The sequence below is a fragment of the Trachurus japonicus genome, chromosome 18 (genome assembly GCF_045865225.1).
Source record: "Trachurus japonicus isolate A0001 chromosome 18, Traja_1.0".
Taxonomy (NCBI): domain Eukaryota; kingdom Metazoa; phylum Chordata; class Actinopteri; order Carangiformes; family Carangidae; genus Trachurus; species Trachurus japonicus.
This window is the reverse complement of record NC_140924.1, coordinates 25,376,826-25,398,559: the sequence shown is the minus strand read 5'-3', so window position 1 is coordinate 25,398,559 and position 21,734 is coordinate 25,376,826. Positions and strand designations below refer to the sequence as shown.

The 21,734-nt window shown below is 45.9% G+C and overlaps 1 protein-coding gene across 2 annotated transcripts; it reads right to left on the bottom strand.

Moving 5' to 3' along the window:
• Nucleotides 1-429: 429 nt before the first annotated feature.
• fxr2 (FMR1 autosomal homolog 2) lies at nucleotides 430-20,914 on the bottom strand. 2 transcript variants are annotated; one of them, XM_085759531.1, is made up of 17 exons: nucleotides 20,186-20,914; nucleotides 16,537-16,589; nucleotides 15,508-15,601; nucleotides 14,761-14,832; nucleotides 12,962-13,110; nucleotides 12,720-12,813; nucleotides 11,658-11,774; nucleotides 11,339-11,509; nucleotides 11,170-11,248; nucleotides 10,859-11,016; nucleotides 8,719-8,805; nucleotides 6,651-6,870; nucleotides 6,375-6,554; nucleotides 4,823-5,017; nucleotides 3,861-3,968; nucleotides 3,582-3,670; nucleotides 430-3,468 (listed from the first exon to the last, which is right to left on the bottom strand). In XM_085759531.1, the coding sequence occupies exons 1-17, from the start codon at nucleotides 20,234-20,236 to the stop codon at nucleotides 3,358-3,360; spliced, it is 2,028 nt and encodes a 675-aa protein (XP_085615657.1). In that variant the 5' UTR covers nucleotides 20,237-20,914; the 3' UTR covers nucleotides 430-3,357. The 2 variants fall into 2 exon arrangements, with proteins under 2 accessions (XP_085615657.1, XP_085615658.1); XM_085759532.1 differs by having other exon boundaries at nucleotides 2,871-3,468; nucleotides 10,907-11,016.
• Between the last annotated feature and the right edge of the window lie 820 nt (nucleotides 20,915-21,734).

Genomic DNA, 21,734 nt, shown 5'->3' with positions numbered 1-21,734 from the left:
ACTGCTTCCAGGCGGCCAGGCAAACAAGCCGTGATGCTGAACGTGTAAAGTGGCTGTGATTTATGAGAAGTGGAGAAAAATAACAAGGGTTGAGTTGAATTCTCAGCAGCAGACGTCAGATGACAGAGGAAAGTCTGAAGATTCTCAGTCATGCAGGTCAGAAATGAGTTAGTGTTCAGCACCACAGAGAGAGAGCATCTTTCAACAAGAGATATCCAATGTGGACTAGAGAAACCTTAACTAGCTCCATAAAAATTGACCTCTAATCACCAGTTTTGTTTTTTGCTTTGCTGCATGTTGTCATTGTGAATAAGTTACAACTGCAGTGTCTATGTATTTAATGCTGAAACTATATAAACTGTTCAAAAAGGTCCCACTTGGTATTTTTGGGCGTTTATTGAAAAGAACAAACCGTCTTGAAAAAATGTGTACCAAACAATGAAAAGTCCTTTATTGCCATCAGAACATGAGTGAGAAAACCAGAGACAAAATCTGACAGAGTGAGGAGTCGACTGTACAGCCAGCATCCACAAGACACACACAGACACACACACACACACAACGCACGCGCGCGCACACACAGGCACACACACACACACACACACACACACACAGGGCAGCCAGCAGTCTTTCAACGAGGACGTGAGGGGAGATACAGATACATAAGGGGGTTACAGTACTCACACAATGAGGTATAAAGGTAAACACAAACATACCAGTAAGGGCTTCCATGTCCTCCACTCACACACATGCAGACTGAACCACAAAAAAAAAAAAAGAAAGAAAAAAAATAGGTACAAATACTCAAGTGCTCGTTCATTCTCTAAAAACACAACATACAGGTGAGCAGAAATGTAATAACAGCAGCATCTGGGTCATCTCGGTTCAACCACGCTCCCATTCATCTGTCTCTCAAAACCTTTGGTCATGTGGACGCTCGCTTGTCATGCACAGATTGAATACTTGTTTTTATGAGACTCAGAAACTCTAGAGGAGGAGGAGATGGGTTCTCCTTCCGACTCGTAATCCACCGATTTCATTCTGGGCAGATGAGCAGGGAGGATAGTGGGAGGAAGGGAGGGGTGGGATTTTTTTTCTTTTTTTTTTACTGTGTTTTTTATAGTTTTTTTTGTTTGTTTTTAAGTTTTTCTCTCTCTCTCTTCAAAAAGGTAAGAGTTTCTACGTTAGTCGGACATTCAATGTGTACATTAGCAGCAGTTCTAGTGAATGAAAACAATGGCTTTGTAAGTCAGATTAATAACACCCTTTTTTTTTCTCTTTTCCTCATGCACAGGACAGGCACCACCTACTAACTTCGTTAACTAAATGCCATGCAGGTTAGAAAAATAGACTGCAAACTCACAAGACAGAGAAATCAAAGTTCGTCTCCAGAGAAGAAGTTGATTTCACTTCAATTTTTTATTTCATTTTTTGTTGTTTTTTTTCTAAGATGTGGAAATAGCAACAAAAAAAAAACAAAAAAAAAAACTTGAGAGCGGTAACCAAGACAACAGTAACAATATGAGCAGAGAGCCACGGAGGTTTCAAGTCCTCTCTCTTACTCCATTTTTTTTTGCCAACCCGAACTGCCAGGTACAAGACAGACACCTCGCTTGTATAAAGTTTGTTTTTTCTTCTTCCTCCTTATTATTTATTTTTATTTCCAGTCCTGTACTTTGTGCCGTCGCAGACTGGCACCTGCTTGTGTATGCCTGCTGTGCTGTGTGTACCTGTAGGTGTGTGTGTCGTCATGTGGCTCTCATGTCATTTGAAGCTGTCCCAATCCCACAGTCCGCAGTCTCTCCAGGCTCCCCCCGACCCCCCACCCTCGGACCCCCACCCTCCTCCACTTATAGCAGCACCCACGTCCCAGAAAGGTGGTTGGCCCCCCCTCAGTGTGCGTCCAGGGCTGCTGCGCGCTGCAGTGGTTTATCAAGACACTAGAATAAAGTGTGGCTGGAAGCTTGCTGCACCGCCGCCGCCGCCCCCACCCCACTTCATCATCACCACCTCCCCTTGACGCAGAAAGAGGCACGGGATAGTTCTCTTTGAGTCTAAATCTACAGTTCTGTCTCTGGTCTCAGCCTGTCCTGTAACAGGTGCCCCCCCCCTCGGAAGGAAGCGGTGCATCCTCCGATACCCCCTCCCCTCCCTCAGGCCTGCTGATACATAGAGATGCCACCGTCGCCACGCACGCACGCACGCGCCCCCCCACCACCGCCGCCGCCGCTCAGGGCTGTGTGTCAGTTTGTTACCTCGCCCCCCCCCTCTCTCATCCTCTCTCTCACTAACTCTCCCCTCTGTTTTTGTTTTGTGGTTGCCAAATCTCAACTCTGCACACACAAACACACACATACGCGCGCACGCACATACACGCACGCACTGACCCCCCCTCCCCAGCCCCAGCCCTCCCACCCCCTCCCCCCCAAAAACGCCGTCCATTCTGCTCGGGAATGAGGACAAGCGCCTTGAATTTCGTGTTTGGCACCAGACTTTAGTTTCTCCTCTCGTTGGCCGGCCACTCCCTCCTCTCCTCCCCCTTTGTTTTCACTCATCACTCCCTCACAGGTTTGTTCTCCTCTTGGAACCAAATAGAAAAAAAAAGAAAAAAGAAAAAGAAAAATCAACTGGAAGATCACCTCTCCCTGTTTTCTTCCCATCGGGAAACAAAAACAAACTTATGGAAAAACTCAAGTTTTTTTTTTATTATTTTCTTTTTTTTCAAATTCAAGGCACAATGTCTATCAATCTTCCAATCCGTCTGTCTCCACTCCCAGGTTCAGTGTGCGAACATCTCGTCACGTGAGCTATTGGACTGTCTTTGCTCGTACGCCACTCCCTACAGCTTCACATCTCTCTAGTCTGTTACGTTTAACACTGTTAAGAGACGCGTCTGTTTTGGTTGAGAGAGAGCGACCACCAAGTCCAAACCAGTGATAAACAATGAACAAAATTAACAGAACAAAACAAAAACAAAACAAAAAGAAAATAAAGGACACAAATAAAGACAACCGTTTCAAAAACAAAACAAACAAAAAAAGTCTCGTCCTGTTTCTCGTGTTTCAGTATTTTTAAAAATCAAGTCATATCCACCAGCTCTTTTTTGGCAAGCTAGTTGTTTTTTTAAATAAGCACTACGTACTGATAGATAGGATAGCATACACCGTTAACGTGTGTTTTTAAGTAGATGCGTTTGTCGTTTTTTTGTACTTTTTCACTCTCATAGTATGAATTCAGGTATTTTGTCAGGTACTTTTTCACTCATCTGTTTAAGGTTTAAGTTAATGCAAGCAGGGACAGAGTTTGCCATGGAGTCTTGCTCTAGACTTGGGTTTCGCCAGGGGCAGGGCCGTCTCTTTACGAGACCCCGTTGACCAGGGTCAGGGTCTCGCCGGCCGAGGTCATGCCTTTGCTGGGGGAACGCTTGGTGGGTGTTCGCTCATCCTTCTTGGTGCTGGTCCCGTTCTCCTGTGGCACAGAAAGTGGGCGGGAAAACAAAAAGGTGAGATTGAGACGGTAATGTTGCAACGTATGACAATCAAAGTGAAGCTGAGGTGTGTGAAGTGTGTTTCAGTGTGTACCTTGGGCTCGGGGCCAGCGTGGTTTTCCTTCTGGGGCAGGTTCTGTCTGCTCTGGGACTCAGCACGGGATATGTAGTCAGCAACAGTCACTGAGGACATTCAAATCTGTTAGCTACTGTTAAACAAACTGCTGGGGGCAACATTATACACAATTATGCAACATGTTAACAGCCAACTATACATAAATACAGCTCCTCTGTTGTTGTTGCACTTTATGGGAACGATCAAAGCTCGTGTTGATACAGAATATATTATCTTTTCTGAGACACACTGACTCACCACTGTCTTGTGGCTGTCTGTCACGGCTGGCTGAACCTCCCTCTGGGCGGTTGCCACGGTTACGGCGGCGGCGGCTTCGGTTGCGGCGCTGAGGCCGGGCCTCTTCATCTAAAAGCCGAATGAGAGCAGACTTTCAGGAGAAGTCACAGCTGAGGGCTGGTGCTTCTAATGTGAGAGATGTTCAGTGTGTATCTATGGCCGCTTTCACACCACATCTCCTTTGGTCCAGACTTTCAGACTTTTCAGTTTGATCCGAACCTAAATTTGAGGTGTGAAAGGTGCCACGGACCAAAGGACCAAAAGAGGTCGTCTCGGTCCGGACCAAACGAACCAAGGTTTGTACCTTTTGCAGCACAACTTTTTGTCGATTCGGACCTTCATATCAATGACCAGAAGTTTTTTTTCTTCTGCTGCTGCTCTCGATTTACATCGTTTAGGAAGTTACGTCACGCTAACCAGCTAACAAAACAAAATCAGAGACGTTCTATATGACAAAATGAGCCGTGGGAGTAGTATTACAACGGGGAAAAGGTGGCTTGATCGATTCATTTTCTGTAAACAGGAAGCAACGTCAGAAGCCAGCCGTCCTAACAACGCACCGTAACCAAAACAAAACGAGCCGCGGAAGGACAAAGGGAGATGACGCGTCCAGTAGGTTTGTCTTGTAAAGTCTGTTATTCCATTTGCAGTGTGAAACCAAAACCAACCGGACCAAATGTATTACAATGTAACAAAACACGGACCTTGGTTTGGTTGTTTCAGGTGTGAAAATGTCTGCGCAAATCGTTTTTATAAACCTATTGCAGCTGCTATTTGTTGTTATTCCTTGTCCACTTGTATGTTGTCTGTGTGTGCTGTAATTTTATGTGGGGAAGCCAAAGAAAGATTTCCACTTATGGTGGACAATAAAGTGGATAAAAAGATAAACTAGACTAAACTAAACTAAATATTTAGGTTCTCACCCAGTCCGTTCTCGCTGGGTCCGGCCTGGCCGTCCGACTCTCCGGCGGCGTCCATCACGCTGGGTTCCTGGTCGTTGCGGCGGCGGCGGGAGCGTCTGCGGCGGTCACCTCCCATGCCGTCGCTGGTGTCGGCGTCGGCCAGCTCTCCTTCGCCCTCCAGCAGGGAGTATGGGTTACTGTCTGGGTCCCTCAGCACTGAGGGGGACAGGGAACATCAGTATCACCGCTACGCTTCTCTAATCTCCTGGTTTTTAATCCCCCGCTGACTCTCAGGTGAACTGACTCCATCACGTAACAAGAGAACAGCTGTTCAGCTTTAACACAAGGCACCTGCCAGCCGCTACTACAAAGACATGGACACCTGTGAAGCACCGTGATCACATTAGGGCCGTTTTTACGGGGCCAAACGAGTCCCTGCCTCAAGGTAGGTACTTAAATCGGCCCTGAAAAACTCCTGGCTGGTGCTTTAGGTTTACTCTGTGCTGATCATAGTCAAAACGAGATGTGACGCCAAGAGAAAGCCATAAAATAAGCAGCATTTTTAAAACCCAGCATTGTTAAAAAAAAAGTGTCTTCATGGCTGAAAAAACTAGGGAATAAGTCAGTAAAAGACATATGATAATATTAGTGGTAGAAAAAAGTATGATAAATGCGCGATTACGCGACAATCGAAACGGCATTTTAAAACCCATTATTATAAGAAAGTGTTCATACTTCTGGACAACGACAACAAGAGAAGTAATAAAAACTGCACAACGATTGCATGTGGAGACACGGCAGTGAGAGTGAGAGGACGGTTCCTATAAGGTTCCCTTCTCCCTCTCTTTACCAGGAACTCCCACAATGGAAACGCGGCTATTAAAATAAAATCTCCTTCCTTGGTCATCCATATTCACTTATTACCAGTTTGTTTTTAAATGACAAGAAACAGCTTGGGACAGAATTCTCTAACCTGTGGATCACAGTGTCATTTAAATTAGAACCTTATCGTATATCTAGAGAGAACAGATTAGATGCAAAATTGAAGCTCGATTTGCAGCTGTAATATGAAAGTGAAGATTTTTCTAGAAAAACCTCTCAGTCTGTTATACTGTAATGCACCTTTGTTGCTTGCGGAGCACTTCTGTGACTCTGGTGTCTGTTCCTGTACCACGTGATTACACGCACCCTATATGGTCCCTTGTTGTCATAGAGGCACCATTCAATGACCCTCGGAAAGTCTCTATAATAAACGGTTCAGAAGTTATTTAATGTTGTGCTTGTCTTTAGAGGGTTAAAAGTTGCAAGTCAGCTTTAATCGTTATTTACCTTTTCTCAATTATCTGGATTATGAAACTTTGGGAGATTGTTTTTGAATGTCATTTCTTTGAAATTAGCTTAAATTTTTTTAATTGGTTTTCCACGTTTTCAGCTGATTATCTAAAAATAGAATGCTGCGCCTTCTGACTCATTTTGCCAGAGCAGGTCACATTTACGCTTCATATTGTATATGTGAGAGCAAGTCATTGCAGCACTGTGATGTCATGAAGTGTCATGGTTTGTGTTGAATCACCTGAGCTGATGGAGTTGGAGGGCTTGGACCCTGGTCCTCCACGGCCTCGTCCTGAGTTGGAGCCTCTGCCCCTGCCGCCCCGTCGGGAGCCTCGCTCCTCTCCACCGATGCCGCGGGGCCGCTGGTCTCGCTCGTTCAAATCCTCCGACTCAGAGGCGTTGGACAGTTCAGAGTTTGTGCCTGCGTCAGAACAGGTACAAGTAACGTCAAAACAACTTCTATTACCTTCAAAAAAGACAAACCTAAGTGTTAACGCTTCCTCTCCTTCATCCTCACCATATCCAGAGTACTGGCTGTTGGAGGCTCGGCGTCCTCTGCCGCGGCCTCCGTAGGTGCGAGAGGTGTGCAGCGAGTTGCTGCTCTCATCCGTCAGGTAGCCTTTCTCCCGTTCGGGGCCCGGGCCTCCGCTCCGGTTGGTAGGGGCGCGGTAGCCCACCCCGATCTGACGGAGCTGCTCGTCGATCTGGAGACGCTCCAGGCGCAGCTGCTCCACCTCCTAAAGGGAGTGGGTGGGGAAACAGTGATGCGCTCTCGTTACGCACGTGATTCGTTTGAATTCATCAACACAGCACCTCGGCTCCCCACTCCCACCTTGATGTGCACCGTTATCAGGAAATAACAGTACATATGAGCAATTCTGAATAAACAGAATAAGCTTTGTATCTGCTATCAAGATGAGTCATGTGTAACATCACATCTTACTTCTATTACTGTGTAAAATGTATTTTATGTCTACCAGCTTCAGCAGCATCTAGCAGGACAAGGTGACCTGGGCTCCTTCCTGTTTGTCAAAATGATGCAGTGTGCCAAAACTGTGTGTTGCCACTGTACACACATCTGACCAACAGGCATTAGCAGCAGGTTCTCCTCCAAACAAAGAATGGATGCTGCCATTTAAACAAGGTGTCTGAGCCAGTAAAGGATCATTCTGACTGAAAACAGGATTTAAAACATCACTTTTACATCAGCGCTATTATTGAGATTTGGTTTCTGTTTTTTATTTTGGTACTGTGCTTGTCTGCTGTTGTTTCACTTTGGCACACACATGCTGTTTGTTTCAATCTGAGGGGGAGTTCTAGTCTCTCAGGTGCTGTGGACCTGGGCTGGTGTCGGTCATGTGTTTGAACCTACAACTCCAACTCCACCTAGTGGCAGTAAAGAGTAAAGTGGAGCTTCACCCTGACACCCACTACTGTAGAAACACAAACCAGAACCTCATCAACCACCAGAGGACAAACAGCTCCTTCTGTCAACACTAGCCTTTCTGCACTGATCTCCTTCAGGCTGCCGTTTCGACTAAACTACTGCAAAAGTTTGAAATGAGAACAAGTAGAGTTGTGCCTTTAATGTTACGTGACGGTGGATGGTGGATCTTTTTGGGACGGAGACAAAACTACAACATTTAAAAATAGTTTAGAGCATGGTTCAAATGCTTTTTGATTGACAAGAGGCCAAAATAAAATCAACAGATCAGGAAACTCAGTTCCAGTTTTAACTTGTCTCTGGAAAAGAAAAAACTAAAATGGATAATACAGGTTCCAATGAATATTCATATAACATATTCATTATTAATTCTATAAGTGGGGCTGTATCATCTTCCTGGGATCACTGAGACCACTACAACACTAAAAGACATAAAACTTTACCAAGTTGAATTACATGTCTAAACGGCTGCTGTGGTTTGTGAGAGAATCACAATGTCTGTTCCTCAGCTGAGCCACAGTATATGTATAGATGGGGGGGGTCAGACACTGTCTGATGGCAGCAGTGCACTGACAGCACTTTCAGTGGTGGGCGACACGGAGGAGGGGGGGGGGTCTCACTTCTCAGTGTGACAGCTGCCTCCACCAACAACAGCTGAAGCTCAGGGGAGGTGTGAAGGAGGCGGGGGCGGGGCGGGGGTCCTGGTGTTATTTCTGGAAGCTGGGGGGGTCCAGATAGCTGGTAATCTAAACTCCAGCCTACCCTTCACCCCCACACACATCCCAGAGGGGAGGGGGCTATTTATAAAAGCACATGAGGTAAGGGCAAAATGAGGTGCTCTCAGCAGCTTTCTACATGGGGGGGGGTGACCAATGTGAAATGACCCCCGCATATACGCCCATACATCCCAGTGGCAGCGGACCCCTTCCCCAACTGCCACATAAAGGAACTGTTCTTCTAAGAGACCATGACGCGGTGACACCAGATATCCTGAGACCAATATATAACATGGTCCAAATTAATATTCTCAACTCGCTGCCTTAGATGTATGAGATATTCCAACTGCTTTATTTGATCCCAGACAGCAGCAGAGACCAGGAAGGTGCTGCCATCTACTGGTCAGCGTGGAGAATCGACTTACCTGGAGATAGGACACATGGTATTCCAACAGAGCCTGGGCGTTGCTGATGTTCTCTTTAGTTCCCACAAACACGAAGGGAACCATGCCCTGATGAGACACAGAGAGGGGGAGATGAAGAGTTGAGTGTGATTTTAAGAGAAACAAATCATCATCGCTGGGTGGAAACGGCTACGACCTCACACGAAAAGAAACAGACCGAATCTCCTTGTTGTTTACAACTACTTCCGGGTAGAAAACCAGCAGCACGTAAATTGAATGAGAACAGTAGTAACAAACGAGAGTTTAGCTATATATATATTATGTTTTTCACATCCCATCACCATTTAGACAAATCTGAAATGATTGAAGAAACATTACTATTTCTGTGAGTGTGTTTTGTGTTGCTATATCTTGTATTTATTCAGTTTGGGAGGAATCACGGTATCTAGAAAGCCTCAGTGGCTCAGCTGACAGGGACAGCTAACGGCAGCAGCTAAGCTAAGAGGAGCTAAGCTAACACCAGGACGTCAGCTGTTAAAACCCTCCCGTTGTCGGACACAACATGAAACTACTCCAGTTAGCTCAGTCATGCTGGAGAAAATATTTTTTCATGGACCGTTTGAGTCACTGAGTTATTAAAGTTAAACAGGTAGCTAACCGTTAGCCCGGCTAATCTATGATAATCATGACTAATTACAAAAACGTACACACGTGAATAGTAATGTTTGTCCAATCATTGGTTTTATAAACTTTACAAAAAACACATTAGTCTAAATGGTGATATAGTGACATGAAAAATATATACCGTATTGACCCGAATATAAGACGACCCTGAATATAAGACGACGCCCCTTTTTCAAGACCTGTCTTTGGAAAAATACCTTTTTCAGACAAAATCAAATCTTCAGTATCTGTGAAATAACGTTCTGGTAGATTTCAGCGCCCACTGATCTCTCTGAATGTGTGTAGGTGTGTGTCCATCTCTCTTGCGCTCTGTTTACACAAAAAGGGACACGCATCAATTGCGGTGTTTTATTTTGAAAATTGTTTTGATTTTGAAAGTTGAGCGGATTCTCTCGTGTTTCTTTGTTTGACCTGCCCGGCTTGACGCCATCGCTCGCAGCTCGCGCACAAAATAGACCAGACACCGAAACAATCACTGCAGGACGTCTGGTGTGAACGACACAATCGTTTAACATGAGCCCCGAAAGGAAACTGGCTCAGCTTCTCGGCGCTTCGCAGCTATTCGGCGCCTCCGTGTCCGGTGTGTCCCTGTCCCCGGCGACAACGCGGCCGTAGCCGCTGTGATATGACGACCCCGCCCCCGGAGGAACTGTGAAGGAGTCAGCTGTGATTAAAATGACCTAAACTGAGTCGAGTTGAGCTGTAACTGTGTGGCAGCGCTCTGTTGTGTGGCGAAGGGGCAACACACACACACTTGGCGCACACACGCGCGATCATCCTCTCAGGTGCAGCTGCATCTCTCCAGGTCAGGTGTGTGAGTGTGAGAGGAAGAAAAGCCCCGACTTGCTTGGACAGACGTTGTTTGGTGTCACCCGCTGATTTGCATATATAAATATCTAGACCCCGATTTTTCAGACTTTTTTTGACGGAAAAAATATCGTCTTATATTCGGGTCAATACGGTATATAGTGAAACTCTCGTCTGTCACTATTGTTCTCATGCTGGTTTTCTACCCGGAAGTAGATGTAAACAACGAGGCGATTTGTTCTACAGTGTGAGTGTGAAAGTACAGATCATTTTGAAAACAAAATAAAATCACATAAAACACACTCAATAGAAACACAGTGTATCAACCCACCGGGGGACGGCGCACAGCTACGTGTCCCACACACACGCCCGACATAACTGACATATGTTGCGTGGTGGGGGGGCTGTGTGCGTTGGAAAAAATCAGTGAAAAACACACAAGCACTACTGACAAGACGGGGGGGGGCAGCAGAATGGAAGAGTGTCAAAGCGGACAGCACATGGGACGTCTACATCCTGCTGCGGTGGAGGAGCTCTGCTGTTTGGGAGAGAGACGGGAAGAAGGAGGAGGAAGAGGAGGAGGAGGAAGGGGGGGTGTGTGTGTTTGTGGGAGGGGGGGCAATTCATTGTACGGGACTGGGGAGGCCAGCCGAGCGAGCGGTCCATTCACCTCTTTGCTGCCGGCAGTGTCGTCCCTGCCAGCCCCCTGCCTGCCTACCTCCTCCCGGGGAAGCTTTTTGTCGTTGTCTCCCTCGATCCTGACGCGGACCACGCCCGATTTGTCCACGATCTCCTGGATGACTTTGCCGTTCTTGCCGATGACTTTGCCTGCGTGACGAGGAGAGAGGGTCTTTGTGATCCGATGCACAGGTGAGCCATAATAAAAGGAATATGTCATGGTGGTGCAGCGGGATGGTGTCGCCGATTAAAAAAAATTAAAAATTAAAAAGCTCCCTGGGGAATGTCATGTCGCTCACTCACCTACAAGATTCCTGGGTACCTGAAAGTAGTCTTCTTTGAACTCAAGATACTCTCTGGCCTGCTTCACTGCCTCTGGGGTCTGGGACAGGACACAGACATTATTTCACTAACAGTACACAAGACGAGTCCCAGAACGTGTAAAAGGCACTGGGCTGGCCGAGAGGCGTACCTCTCCGTAGATCCTGAATGTGCAGCTCTCCTCCTCCAGCTCGATGGCCGTGACGCCCGCTACCTTCCTCGCCTGCTGGATATTGGCGCCGTGGGAGCCGATGGCGAGGCCCATCAGGTCCTCCCTCACCCGCACCTCCTCCTGGTAGGCCGATGCTAACTGCTTACTTGTCTGGGAGGGGAAGACACAAACACAAAGTGTAAAAGTGAGACCAAACAGGGGGGGGTGTGGTCTAAATGAAGACTGACAAATACCAACTAGGGTTGGAAAATGTATTAAATTTGACACTGTCTGTGTCTGTGTGATGAGATGTGTTTACCTCCAAATGTTTGGTGGCTTCTTCGTTGCGGGACATGAGCATAAGCTTGGTTCTGATGCTGCGAAAATGCATGTCACTCAGAAGAGTGGCACGCTTTACTGTGGTTTCATTTGTAGACTGTGGAGATAAAAAAGGGATTCAGTTTCAATTCAACTACAAAACATAATTATTACATGTATACAAGAATTTTTAGTTTGTATCAGAGAGGCGTTAAGCTTTAATGTTGTAATTGTAGAGAGAAACGCACTGAGAACTTTATTAGGAACACCTGTTATGAAATGATCCAATTAACCAATCATGTGGCAGCAGTGTCATTTAGAAAACCATGTTAATACACATCAGTAGCTGGCTGATGGTGTTAGGGAGGCTGGTTGGAATATCCAAGAATGTTCATCTCCACAGATCTTCACTACTGGTTGGTGAAAACCCAAGAACCACAAAGTAAGCAGCGGTTGTGGGAGGACACAGTGAGGTTAAAAACCTGTCTTTTTAACAGCAGAGAAGCATCTCAGGTCCTGAGGCTGCAGCAGACACACACTCACCAACAGGACAACTGAGGACTGGGAGGATCAACCTGAATTAATGCTGAGGCAGCAGCAGGTCGGGTCAGAGCTTGGCCTCAACAACATGAATCCCTGGACCGACCTGGTGTGAGGGATGTTTTACTGGCACAGTTTGGTCCCTTTGATACCAACAGTCTATCTGAGTATTGTTGATGACTATATGTATCCTTTTATGGCCACAGTTTATCTTCTAATGGCTACTTCCAGCTGGATGATGCACCACGGCAAAAGCTGTCGAAAACTGGTTTCAGCAAGTTCTGTCAACAATGGCCTTCTAAACAGGTGTTCCTCAGAAAGTTTCCGTGAATGTCTTGTGTTCCTTTTTTTTATTTATTGTGAAGCACTTTGTGCTTTAAGAATTGTATGAAATGTACTATACAAATACAAGTTATTATTATTATTTGGGGTGATCTACAAACTTTGCTCCAAATTTGCTTATTCAGATTTTTAAGTGAGAACGACTGCAGATCCTCAACGAGCGTGTATTCAGAATACTAACCAGCACAATGAGTTCGTGTGTTTGGGCACTGTAGAAGATGCAGTTGGCTCCGATAGCTTTCCTGAAGTCTTTGTGAATGTTGTCATTTGCACAGCTGTCAATAAGAAAACAAGCCACAGGAGAGTTGGCCTCAGTATTCACTCAGCAGCAAACACACTGCTCACTGATCACTCACAAAACAAACAAAACACAAAAATGTTATTGTAACTGAAGTACTATCTACAGTGTGTAGAGACACTCACATGTCCCTCAGGTCTTCCGGGACAGGGATGGGGACTTTGTGGAAGGAGTTCCGAGAGGAAGGGCTGTTGGGGTTGAGGGGCCTGATGCGCTCCGCCGTGACGATCTCGTTGTATGTGGCGTCACATGCGGCGTATTCGATCACGTAGAACTGGAAACAGAACCAGAGATAGAGATTTTTAATAATATAGGCAGCAGAAATGTGAGACATGAGGCTGACAGCTCAGAGATGTGAACTGTGAATGTGAAGTGGAAAAAAAAGAAAATAAAAACACCATTATGCTAAGACATGTGCGGCGCGGTACCGCTGCGTTCAATCTATAGCTGTCAAGTTCAAAATTAATTGATGTCATCTCTCAGGTCGAAAAGTAAATATACTTCACGTCAAGAGTGCATTTTAATCTATAGCTTTATTTATTCACTTCATAAAAACTATACGCTGTTCCCAGATTCGCTCGTTTCTGTGACAACGTTAAGATGAGGCGGAGGAGATGAGCCGCGGAGATACGGAGGGATGTAGACAGAAGAAGAAGGGGAGCCATGAACGAGCGAGGCGGCGAGATGAACGCTGCACACTCGGTGCTCAAAGGACAGTATTAAAGCCATCAGTCAACGCTAGACATTCCTGCAGGCTCTTATCGGGGCCGCTCCAAATAACAGCGCTACACCAGCAGCAGCTCCCTTGGCACAGTAGCACTGCAAAGCTGTCCCTTCTATATCCCACTGACCCACTATTCAACCTGCGGCCCGGCCTCCTGACTGCCAGCCAGGGCCGTTGCTAGGAATTCTGGGCCCCCTTAAAGAATACTAAAGTGGGCCCCTACCCCCGAACTTTTATCTTTTTTTTTTTTTTTCTCCTCGACTACGTATGTATTATCATTTTTTATTTAGCCTACTTTGTTTTGATGCTAATGCAGCATTACTCTGAGTATTAGTCAGTGTCTTATGCAGAATAATTCAGTCATACAAAGATTAGACTACTGGGGTTTTTTGTGGGCCCTACTGGGCGCTGGGCCCCTAGAATTATCATCACCTTTCTCCCCTATACAACGGCCCTGCTGCCAGCCAGTGGTGGTTGGAATCGGCTGGAAAAATTTGTGAAATAAAAACACAACTGTGCACGCGCGGGTGCAAATTCAACTCGACGCCAGTCAGAGTGAAGAGGGAGCACGGGATATAATGTGAAGGTACAATGTCGGAGCACATCACCAGACTCTTTTGAGCTCATTACCCAGCAGTACTTATCTTACTACGGGCTGGTACTCTCTCTGCACACAGGATACTGCAGTACTCAGGGCTCACTAGACAGTTACCAGCCATACAACAGGCGCCGGGGCAAAGTGAAACGTAATTGCTTCACCTCTATTAGTGATTATTAAATACTGAGATGCAGAGGAAGCTGGTCCGGCTGGATTTTTATCACTGACACAAGGCGTCGTCTTCTCAACAATATTAATCCTTTTCGGTGAGATGCTTCCAGGAAATCTAAGCCGCCCGCGCACTAAAATTCAGGAACTATAAATTCATTCGGCGTCCAAGGCCGATTTAAAAAAAACACGCTGAGTGGTGGAAATATATTTTTATACCCATGACAACAAAACGGCAGCGTGTTGCTGGCTGTAATCGGTTGTGTGACTGTGGTGTTTGAATTAATGGAAAGAGGAATTGAAATACCACATAGGCACAACAAGAAAACAGGATACACTGCTCTGCTTTGGTGCACATCAGCAATTAAACATGATCTTTCTTCAGTTTTCTCTCATTTACATAAGATGTTCCTCGATTCCCGGCGATGACTTACCTCTCCCTTCATCATTCTGACCCGTGCCAGCCACCAGCCACATGGCTCCTGCTCATTGGCCCTGGAGTAAACCTGTGAGTCACAGGCAAAAACAGTATCACTATCACACTCATTAATGATGTGTCAAACTGTTTATAGTGGAAAGCAGGATGCAGTGACAGTGAAGGTGGCCTCAGCTGCATATTCAGCACACCTATGTTATATGTGAGTCCACTGTTTAGTGATTGGGCTAACACAGTGTACAACATTCTAGTGCTGTGTGGAATGTGGACAAAATATAAAATAGGAGGTAAACTTGTTGAGTATTGTGATGAAAGTGTGACAAAAGCTAGATTTCAGCCTGGCTGGACTAAATCCAAACTTTAACAGCAGATAATGTTTCATAAAATAAACATGTAATGATGATAACTTTTTCCAATCATCTCCGAAAAGGGGAAAATGCTAATTAAGGTTTACAATGTCTTTTTAACCACCGGGGGGTGCCACAGGCTGTTTGGGTCGTTTCACAGTTGCTACTTCAAAGGTCATGAACGGAGATACTTTAATTTAGTTTAGAGGCCACATGATGTGAATGTGAACGTCCTGGAAATGACAGTTAAAAGTCAGAACGGGCCAATAATGATCCGCCGTCTGATAAAAGGCACAAAGACGCCGAGGCCTTGAGACACGAGGTGAGAGGAAACTCAGGTGTGTGTGAGGCTGAGTCAGAGGTACGCAACAAAAAAACAAAAAAACAACAACACTCACCTCCACTTCCTCTCCTTCGCCGATTTCTTTGTGGTAGTCGGCCGGAGGGGGCAACCGCACGTCGCTGAAGGGCAACTGTCTCTCTGGCTGCCAGCTGCGGCGAGATGACACAGATAAAAACACAAATGTTTTTGGGCTTATCGACGGTGGAAGGGATCACATGTGAACTCAGCAGGACTCGAAGCGGTCTAGATTCAGGCCCTCTGTCTCTGGTGTTACATTAGGATGGGGCGCATCACCCGTCCCTGCCGTACAGCACATTAACAGACATAATGACATCAAAATGAAAATGGCTCATTAGGTTTAATGGGGAAGTTTAAGGAACTGCATCTGGACAATGAGTGACTACTTTCATTCTATGATGTCCTCTCATAATAAATAAAAACTTGAAAATTAGCCAACTTGATTAAATGACTTTCTAAAGTGAAACTTTATATTATTATTCCAGAAACATAAATGAAAACAAATTTAAAGTGAAATCTAATTAAGTCTCTCAGGCTCAGTTTTAGCCTTAAATTCAAAGACGATCTTCATTTAAGAGCCACGACCGTCAGAGACCAAAAAAGGTGTTTCATTCATTCACCGTCTTATACAACTCCAGCATCTCCATGTGCTCAGAGAAAGTAAGTGGAGAAGGAGGGAGGAAACCATCCCAAAAATGACACAGGCCACCATAGTGCCACTCCTCCCACTCTGCATACCTTGGCTCACTATTTTTAGGGGCATCCTAATCTACACTCTCAGCCAAGTAGATAAAAGAGGGACCTAGGTGGGGGATGGTGAGGTGGGGGGTTAGGAGTATAGGAGAGCCTGGTCGGGGCAGGAGGGGTCAGAGCAGGAGGTAAAAAAACTGTTAGAGACGTGTATGGACAGCTGCATGCCAAGCACAGGTGCTGAGGAGGGCGGTTTTGAATGGCTGGATAAAGCAGCCGGCGTTACTCTCATTTACTACAGTTCAAGCCTCATTTCCCAAATCCTAATAAAGCAAGACGTATATGGAGGCTGTTAACAGAGACGGAGCAAACTTACTTATTTTCAAATACAATTGTGAGAGAGTCTTCGTGGACATCTTTGATGAAACCCTGAAGAGAAAAGCAGAGAGAGAGAGGGTGTTTTATTCCCATGAATGCACGAGGCAGAGAGACAGTGAAGCGGGGTGGGGCTGTGAGCGGGAGATTTTCTGCATGTAAACAACATCGACAGTTTGTAATCCTTGTTAGACCCGATGCTGAGACTGTCGCTGAAAAGAGAGCATCTAGGGCGTTTTTTTTTTTTTTTTGGTTTTGGGGGGAGCCAAGACATCACATCACTGACACAATTCTCTGGCTGCGAATTCTGTGCTAGATAGTGACGAGAAACACTGACTCCTCCTGACAGCGCAGACAGCCAGGAAATCTCCTCCTTTCTCTCTCACACACACACACACAAACACACTCGCGCTAATTCATACACAAACAGGCACACGCTTTCTCTCCACGTGTACATTGAGAAAAAAAAAGCAACAGTCCCGGAACAGGGCATGTATGGGGAAGGCACAAGCTTATATGGAAAGATGCAACTTTTTGCGGGAGAGCTCTCTCAAATGTGTTACTTGTCCATCACAGCCTGTCCACAAATCTGTCACAGCGTGACATAAAGTTTGACCAACACCCCCAGCAGTGCTCAGCAGCGACAAGACGGGGGGAAAGCGGTGGGCGTGGCGTGTCTCTCGGTGCGACACTACCGTATATGGGACGGAGAGGTCAGGCTGTGTCGTCAAATCGCGCCGCAATCACGCTCGGCTGTCAGGAGTGAATGTGTGGATTCGCTCGCTGTAAAGGTTCTTGTCTTTGCGCTGTGGAGAGCCGGCTGGGGGGTGTCAGCCCACACCGAGGGCGACGTGTGTGTAGGCACATTCAACTTTGTTTTTTTTACACCTTTTAAACGCTCCACTCTCACTACAACTCTGATCGTCATTCACCGCCACCTGCTTGTTCTGACAAGGTCCTTGTTAATGGTGTCTACACAAGCAGCCAACTGTCTGTGCTTCTGGCGTAGCGGTGTGGCACCGCCGCAATTTCTGGAAAAGAAGGCGGCGGTGGCAACAGGTCCGAGTGAAGAAGTGCTTATCCTTCAGTTTTCCAGAGATCACATTAGGAGACAGCTGTGTGCGCTTGTTACGTCAGGTTAAGTAGCACTTCCACTCAGAACTACCAGGTCAAAGGGCAGGCAAGCCCTTTTACCAGTGTGACATGACTAGTGGATGGGGGGCTGGGGGAGGGAGGGGGGGTCGCAGGCTGCTTTATGACATCACCTCATCCTCTGGCCGGCATCCACATGCAGGTGTCTTGGTGTGGTGACCAAGACATTTCATATTCGCAACTGTCTCCGATGATCGACTAGATTGAATCATCACATAAGTAGCCAATGTGTTTAAAGGGATAGTTCAACATTTTGGTAAATTTGCCTATTGCCATAATCCTTATAGTCTTTAGGAGTGGGTTCATTACCTTTAGTTGTCGGTGCAAGCTGTTTTTAGATCGGTGGGGCAGAGACGCGAGCTGCTCAGTTAACGCAATGGAGGCGGATGGGATTTCTTGGGTTTCCCTCATCAAACTCATCAAACAAACAATCCAATAACTCCAAAACGCTCCTGTGGACAAGTTGTGACCAGCACATTCTCCACGCTATGAGATAACATAGCATGGATAACATAACATGTAACATTACGACACATGAAGCAAATACTCAGAACTACTTGCTTTTGAAATCACTCCGCCCAGCAGGCGTGTCTGGGATGTAGTTCCGGCTACGCATTTACCTCGAAAACAAATCTGTCTCGTAACGTTCCATCGTTATTTCATAACGTGGTGATTGTGCGGGTCACAAATTGTCCACAAGAGTGTTTTGGAGTTGTTGGATTGTGTATTTGATGAGGGAAAGGCGAAAGTACAGCGCTCCCTGCAGAGCTGACATCTCTGCCCCGCCAATCAAAAAAAAAAGCTTGCACAGACTATTAAAGGTAATTAACCTACTCCTAAAACAGTAGGGATTATGGCAATAGGCGAATTTGCCAAAATTAGTGTCTAGGTGACTAACCTACATATGACAAAGATAAACAAAGAGATCCTTATTAGTGCAAGACGTTCTGAGATACCCTAATTTAGCCCTTTATTAGTCTGCCTGGAATGTGCTGCTGGAAAAGTTAACCAGGACAAACTACTGTGTTCCAGACAGATGTTGTATTGCCTTAGCAGGTTCATAAATATGACCCTGATTCGCAGTTAAAAAGAAAAAACCTACATCACTCAATGTGACACCAAGGAGAACGAGGTGCATTTAAAAAATGCTTTCACACTCTGTGTCAATCACAACAGGAAAAGCAGTAAAGCTTTTGCCCCTGCACTCTTCCACCAAGGACAACAAAGCTACTTGGAATATGACATTTAAAATGTCACAAACACAGTTAAGTATCCATTTCATCCACAAAATGAGAGCTGCGAGAGATAATGGACGTAACAGAGATGAGATGAGTGGAAAGTGTTCATTCATGCCAGAGCCGAACTGTCACCCTGTAAAACAGAACGACAGGTGAAGCAGCACGAGGAGAGTAAATATAGGCTCATCCCTAACCCACCATGTGGTCGACTGACCAGCTGAAGGCTCAAAGACAGAACAGAGGAGGAGCACATGGAGAAAATAATGGACTTTAACAGACTGAAATGAAAAAAGGAGATGTCACATAGTCTGAAAACTATAAATCTGATTTAGGATGTAAAGGTTATTTGCAATTTTCCACCATTATTACCCCACCTCTAGTTGGATAAACCTCTATCAATGTCTTTCCTACAATCTAGCTAAATGCAAAATGATGTCAGGACCTACATTGTCCATCACTAGCAATGTCTGTTGTGGGTGACTGGCTGAATAAAGCCATAGATTCTTAATCTCTCTTTTTAGCAAAATGTTCATGTAGAGAGGAATTTGAAAGCCACTATGGTGCCATCTTATAGAGACGTTTAAAAACAAGCAAACAAGCTCTGACACAGCAGCAACACAGACTTGGAGGCATGTGTCTGGATGGGTAAAGTACACTTTCTTCTGAAAATGAGACAGAAATGAAACAGAAACCTACACTCTGGTTCTTCCTTGTCAAGCCAATAACATGTGCAGTGAAGCTAGGGGCTGGGCTACAAAACAAACATGAAGTGTGTGAGCCTTGATGTAGCATCCCATCATACTTGTGCGTAGGAACAGAACAGCACAACAGCTGTCTGATTAGCTGCTTTGCTTCTGTTTTAAATGTGCACACCTCACATATCAGGACAGAGCAGTATCTTATGACTGCTGCTATGTGCCATTACAAAACTACAGGCATCTGTTCCCAGTAGGATACCCTGTGATCATATTGACATGAACTAAAAAAACCCCAAAAACGACCAAATATAGGCCAGACTTGCTGATGACAAGTGTACTTAGCTCAACTGCTAGCTGGAGCTAGCTACCCACCCCACAATGGCCAACCCCTAATGGAACGCAAAACCATCCCTATTTGTCAGGACTGGACCTGAGCTAACATTAGCCTAGCGGCGGTTAGCTACGGCTGCACTCAGGAGAAAGAAACCTCACAGTTTGTACCCAGACAAAAACTTTTAACTGCGACAACTACAAAAAAAAACTGCGACTGTAACCAGGTTACCTTGTAGAAGGCCCCGTTCGAGCCGCGAACTTCCACAGCCAGTCCGTCCATACTCGTCGGTAGCTCCCCACGGCTGTGCTTCTCCGTAGCCGTTACGACTCCCTGCGAGTCCGGTAACGTTACCACCCCCAGCTTCGCCGGCCCTTCGCCGCTATCCGGCCGCTTGTGGATTTCCAGTGTTTCGGGTGGAGGGGAGAGGGGCAGAGGTGAAGGGGTTGGGGGAGATGGGTGTGATGGTGTCAACTAACGCAACGCAGACGCTCTCTTCCCCAGCAGCAGCACCGGTCAGGAAGCCCCGTTGTCTTGTTTTTGTCTGAATTGTGGAATTGGGTGCCCGCGAGCTTAAAACGCACCGACCACAAACAGTGGTGAAGGAGGAGAGGCGAGCTAACGATGCTACGGCAGGAGGAGGATGCTAGCTGATGGATAATTAGCTGGGAGGCTAGCTATCAACACCTTGATCCCGTCAGTTTTCCAGGGATGCTAGCAGGCTAGCATTTGATAAACCCGGTTGCGTTTGATGGTTTGTGCGTGTGGCGCAGTCGTCGCGTTGAATAATTTCACAGAAGTCGTCACCGGGGGAGGGGGGTGGGGTGTCGTTTCTTCTTCAGTCTCTGGTTGCAAATTTTCAGCGGCGTTTCTTTCCCAAAAAAAAAGCGTTTGAGACGCACTACCGCCCGGCGACTCCTTACTCCAACTACCCGTCCCCTCAACACACGCCGATAGAGTGAATCAGAGTGGGACTGAATGACCTCGAACACCCCACCCCTCGACGGCGAAGGCCCGCCCACTACGAAAACTAGCCTCATCATTGGTCAAAAACCTAGGCAATCAACTGTAGCTTTCATTAATTGGTTTAGCAAATAAGGGTTGGTCCGCGAGCGTGACCAATAAAATGTACCGAGTCGCATCCTAACACAATCCATTGGTTTTATCTTGTGTCAATTACAATGTTACTCAAATTGACTGGCTCTCATATCTAATTTTGCCCACTCATTGATGAGTGAGGACCACCAGCCATTGTGTAAACAGCACCACAGTGAAGTTACTATATAGTTCAGAGGAAAAAGTTATAACACATGCTAGAAATCCGATATTAAGACAGGAAAAAGAAAACACATATATTCGAGTGAGTATAAAACTAGTACACTTTGTAGGCAAATGGTGGTAAGGCTATGGTTACAAAACAGCAGGAATGCAACACCAAGAAGACCAGATATGGGCAAGGGCTGTTGCGAGGAAACAGCTGCGACAAGCCCACATAACAGGCCAGAGGTCATGGTGGAAAGGTACAGACTACAGGAACACTCACAGTTGATTGCCAGCATTAAAACACCATGAAAGACATGTGTGATGAAAAGCCTTTGCAGTTGAAAACTAGCCCTGACACCCTAAGGATAAAAGTTGAGGGGTATATGTCTACAAAGTCCATCCCATATGTCTAAAAATCCCCTTTGCACTTTGGAGAATATGTTTAACAAATGGTTGGTGTGACAGTAGTTTGTGAGTAGCACAGCATGGGCACATGCATATTTACAACCTGTTGATA

Coding starts and splice junctions, on each gene's coding strand:
- fxr2 (XM_085759531.1), bottom strand. CDS start 20,236: ATGGACGGACTGGCTGTGGAAGTTCGCGGCTCGAACGGGGCCTTCTAC. Junction 13,111..14,760: donor TCAGAATGATGAAGGGAGAG/GTAAGTCATCGC, acceptor TTCTGTTTCCAG/TTCTACGTGATCGAATACGC. Junction 12,814..12,961: donor CCGGAAGACCTGAGGGACAT/GTGAGTGTCTCT, acceptor TCTTATTGACAG/CTGTGCAAATGACAACATTC.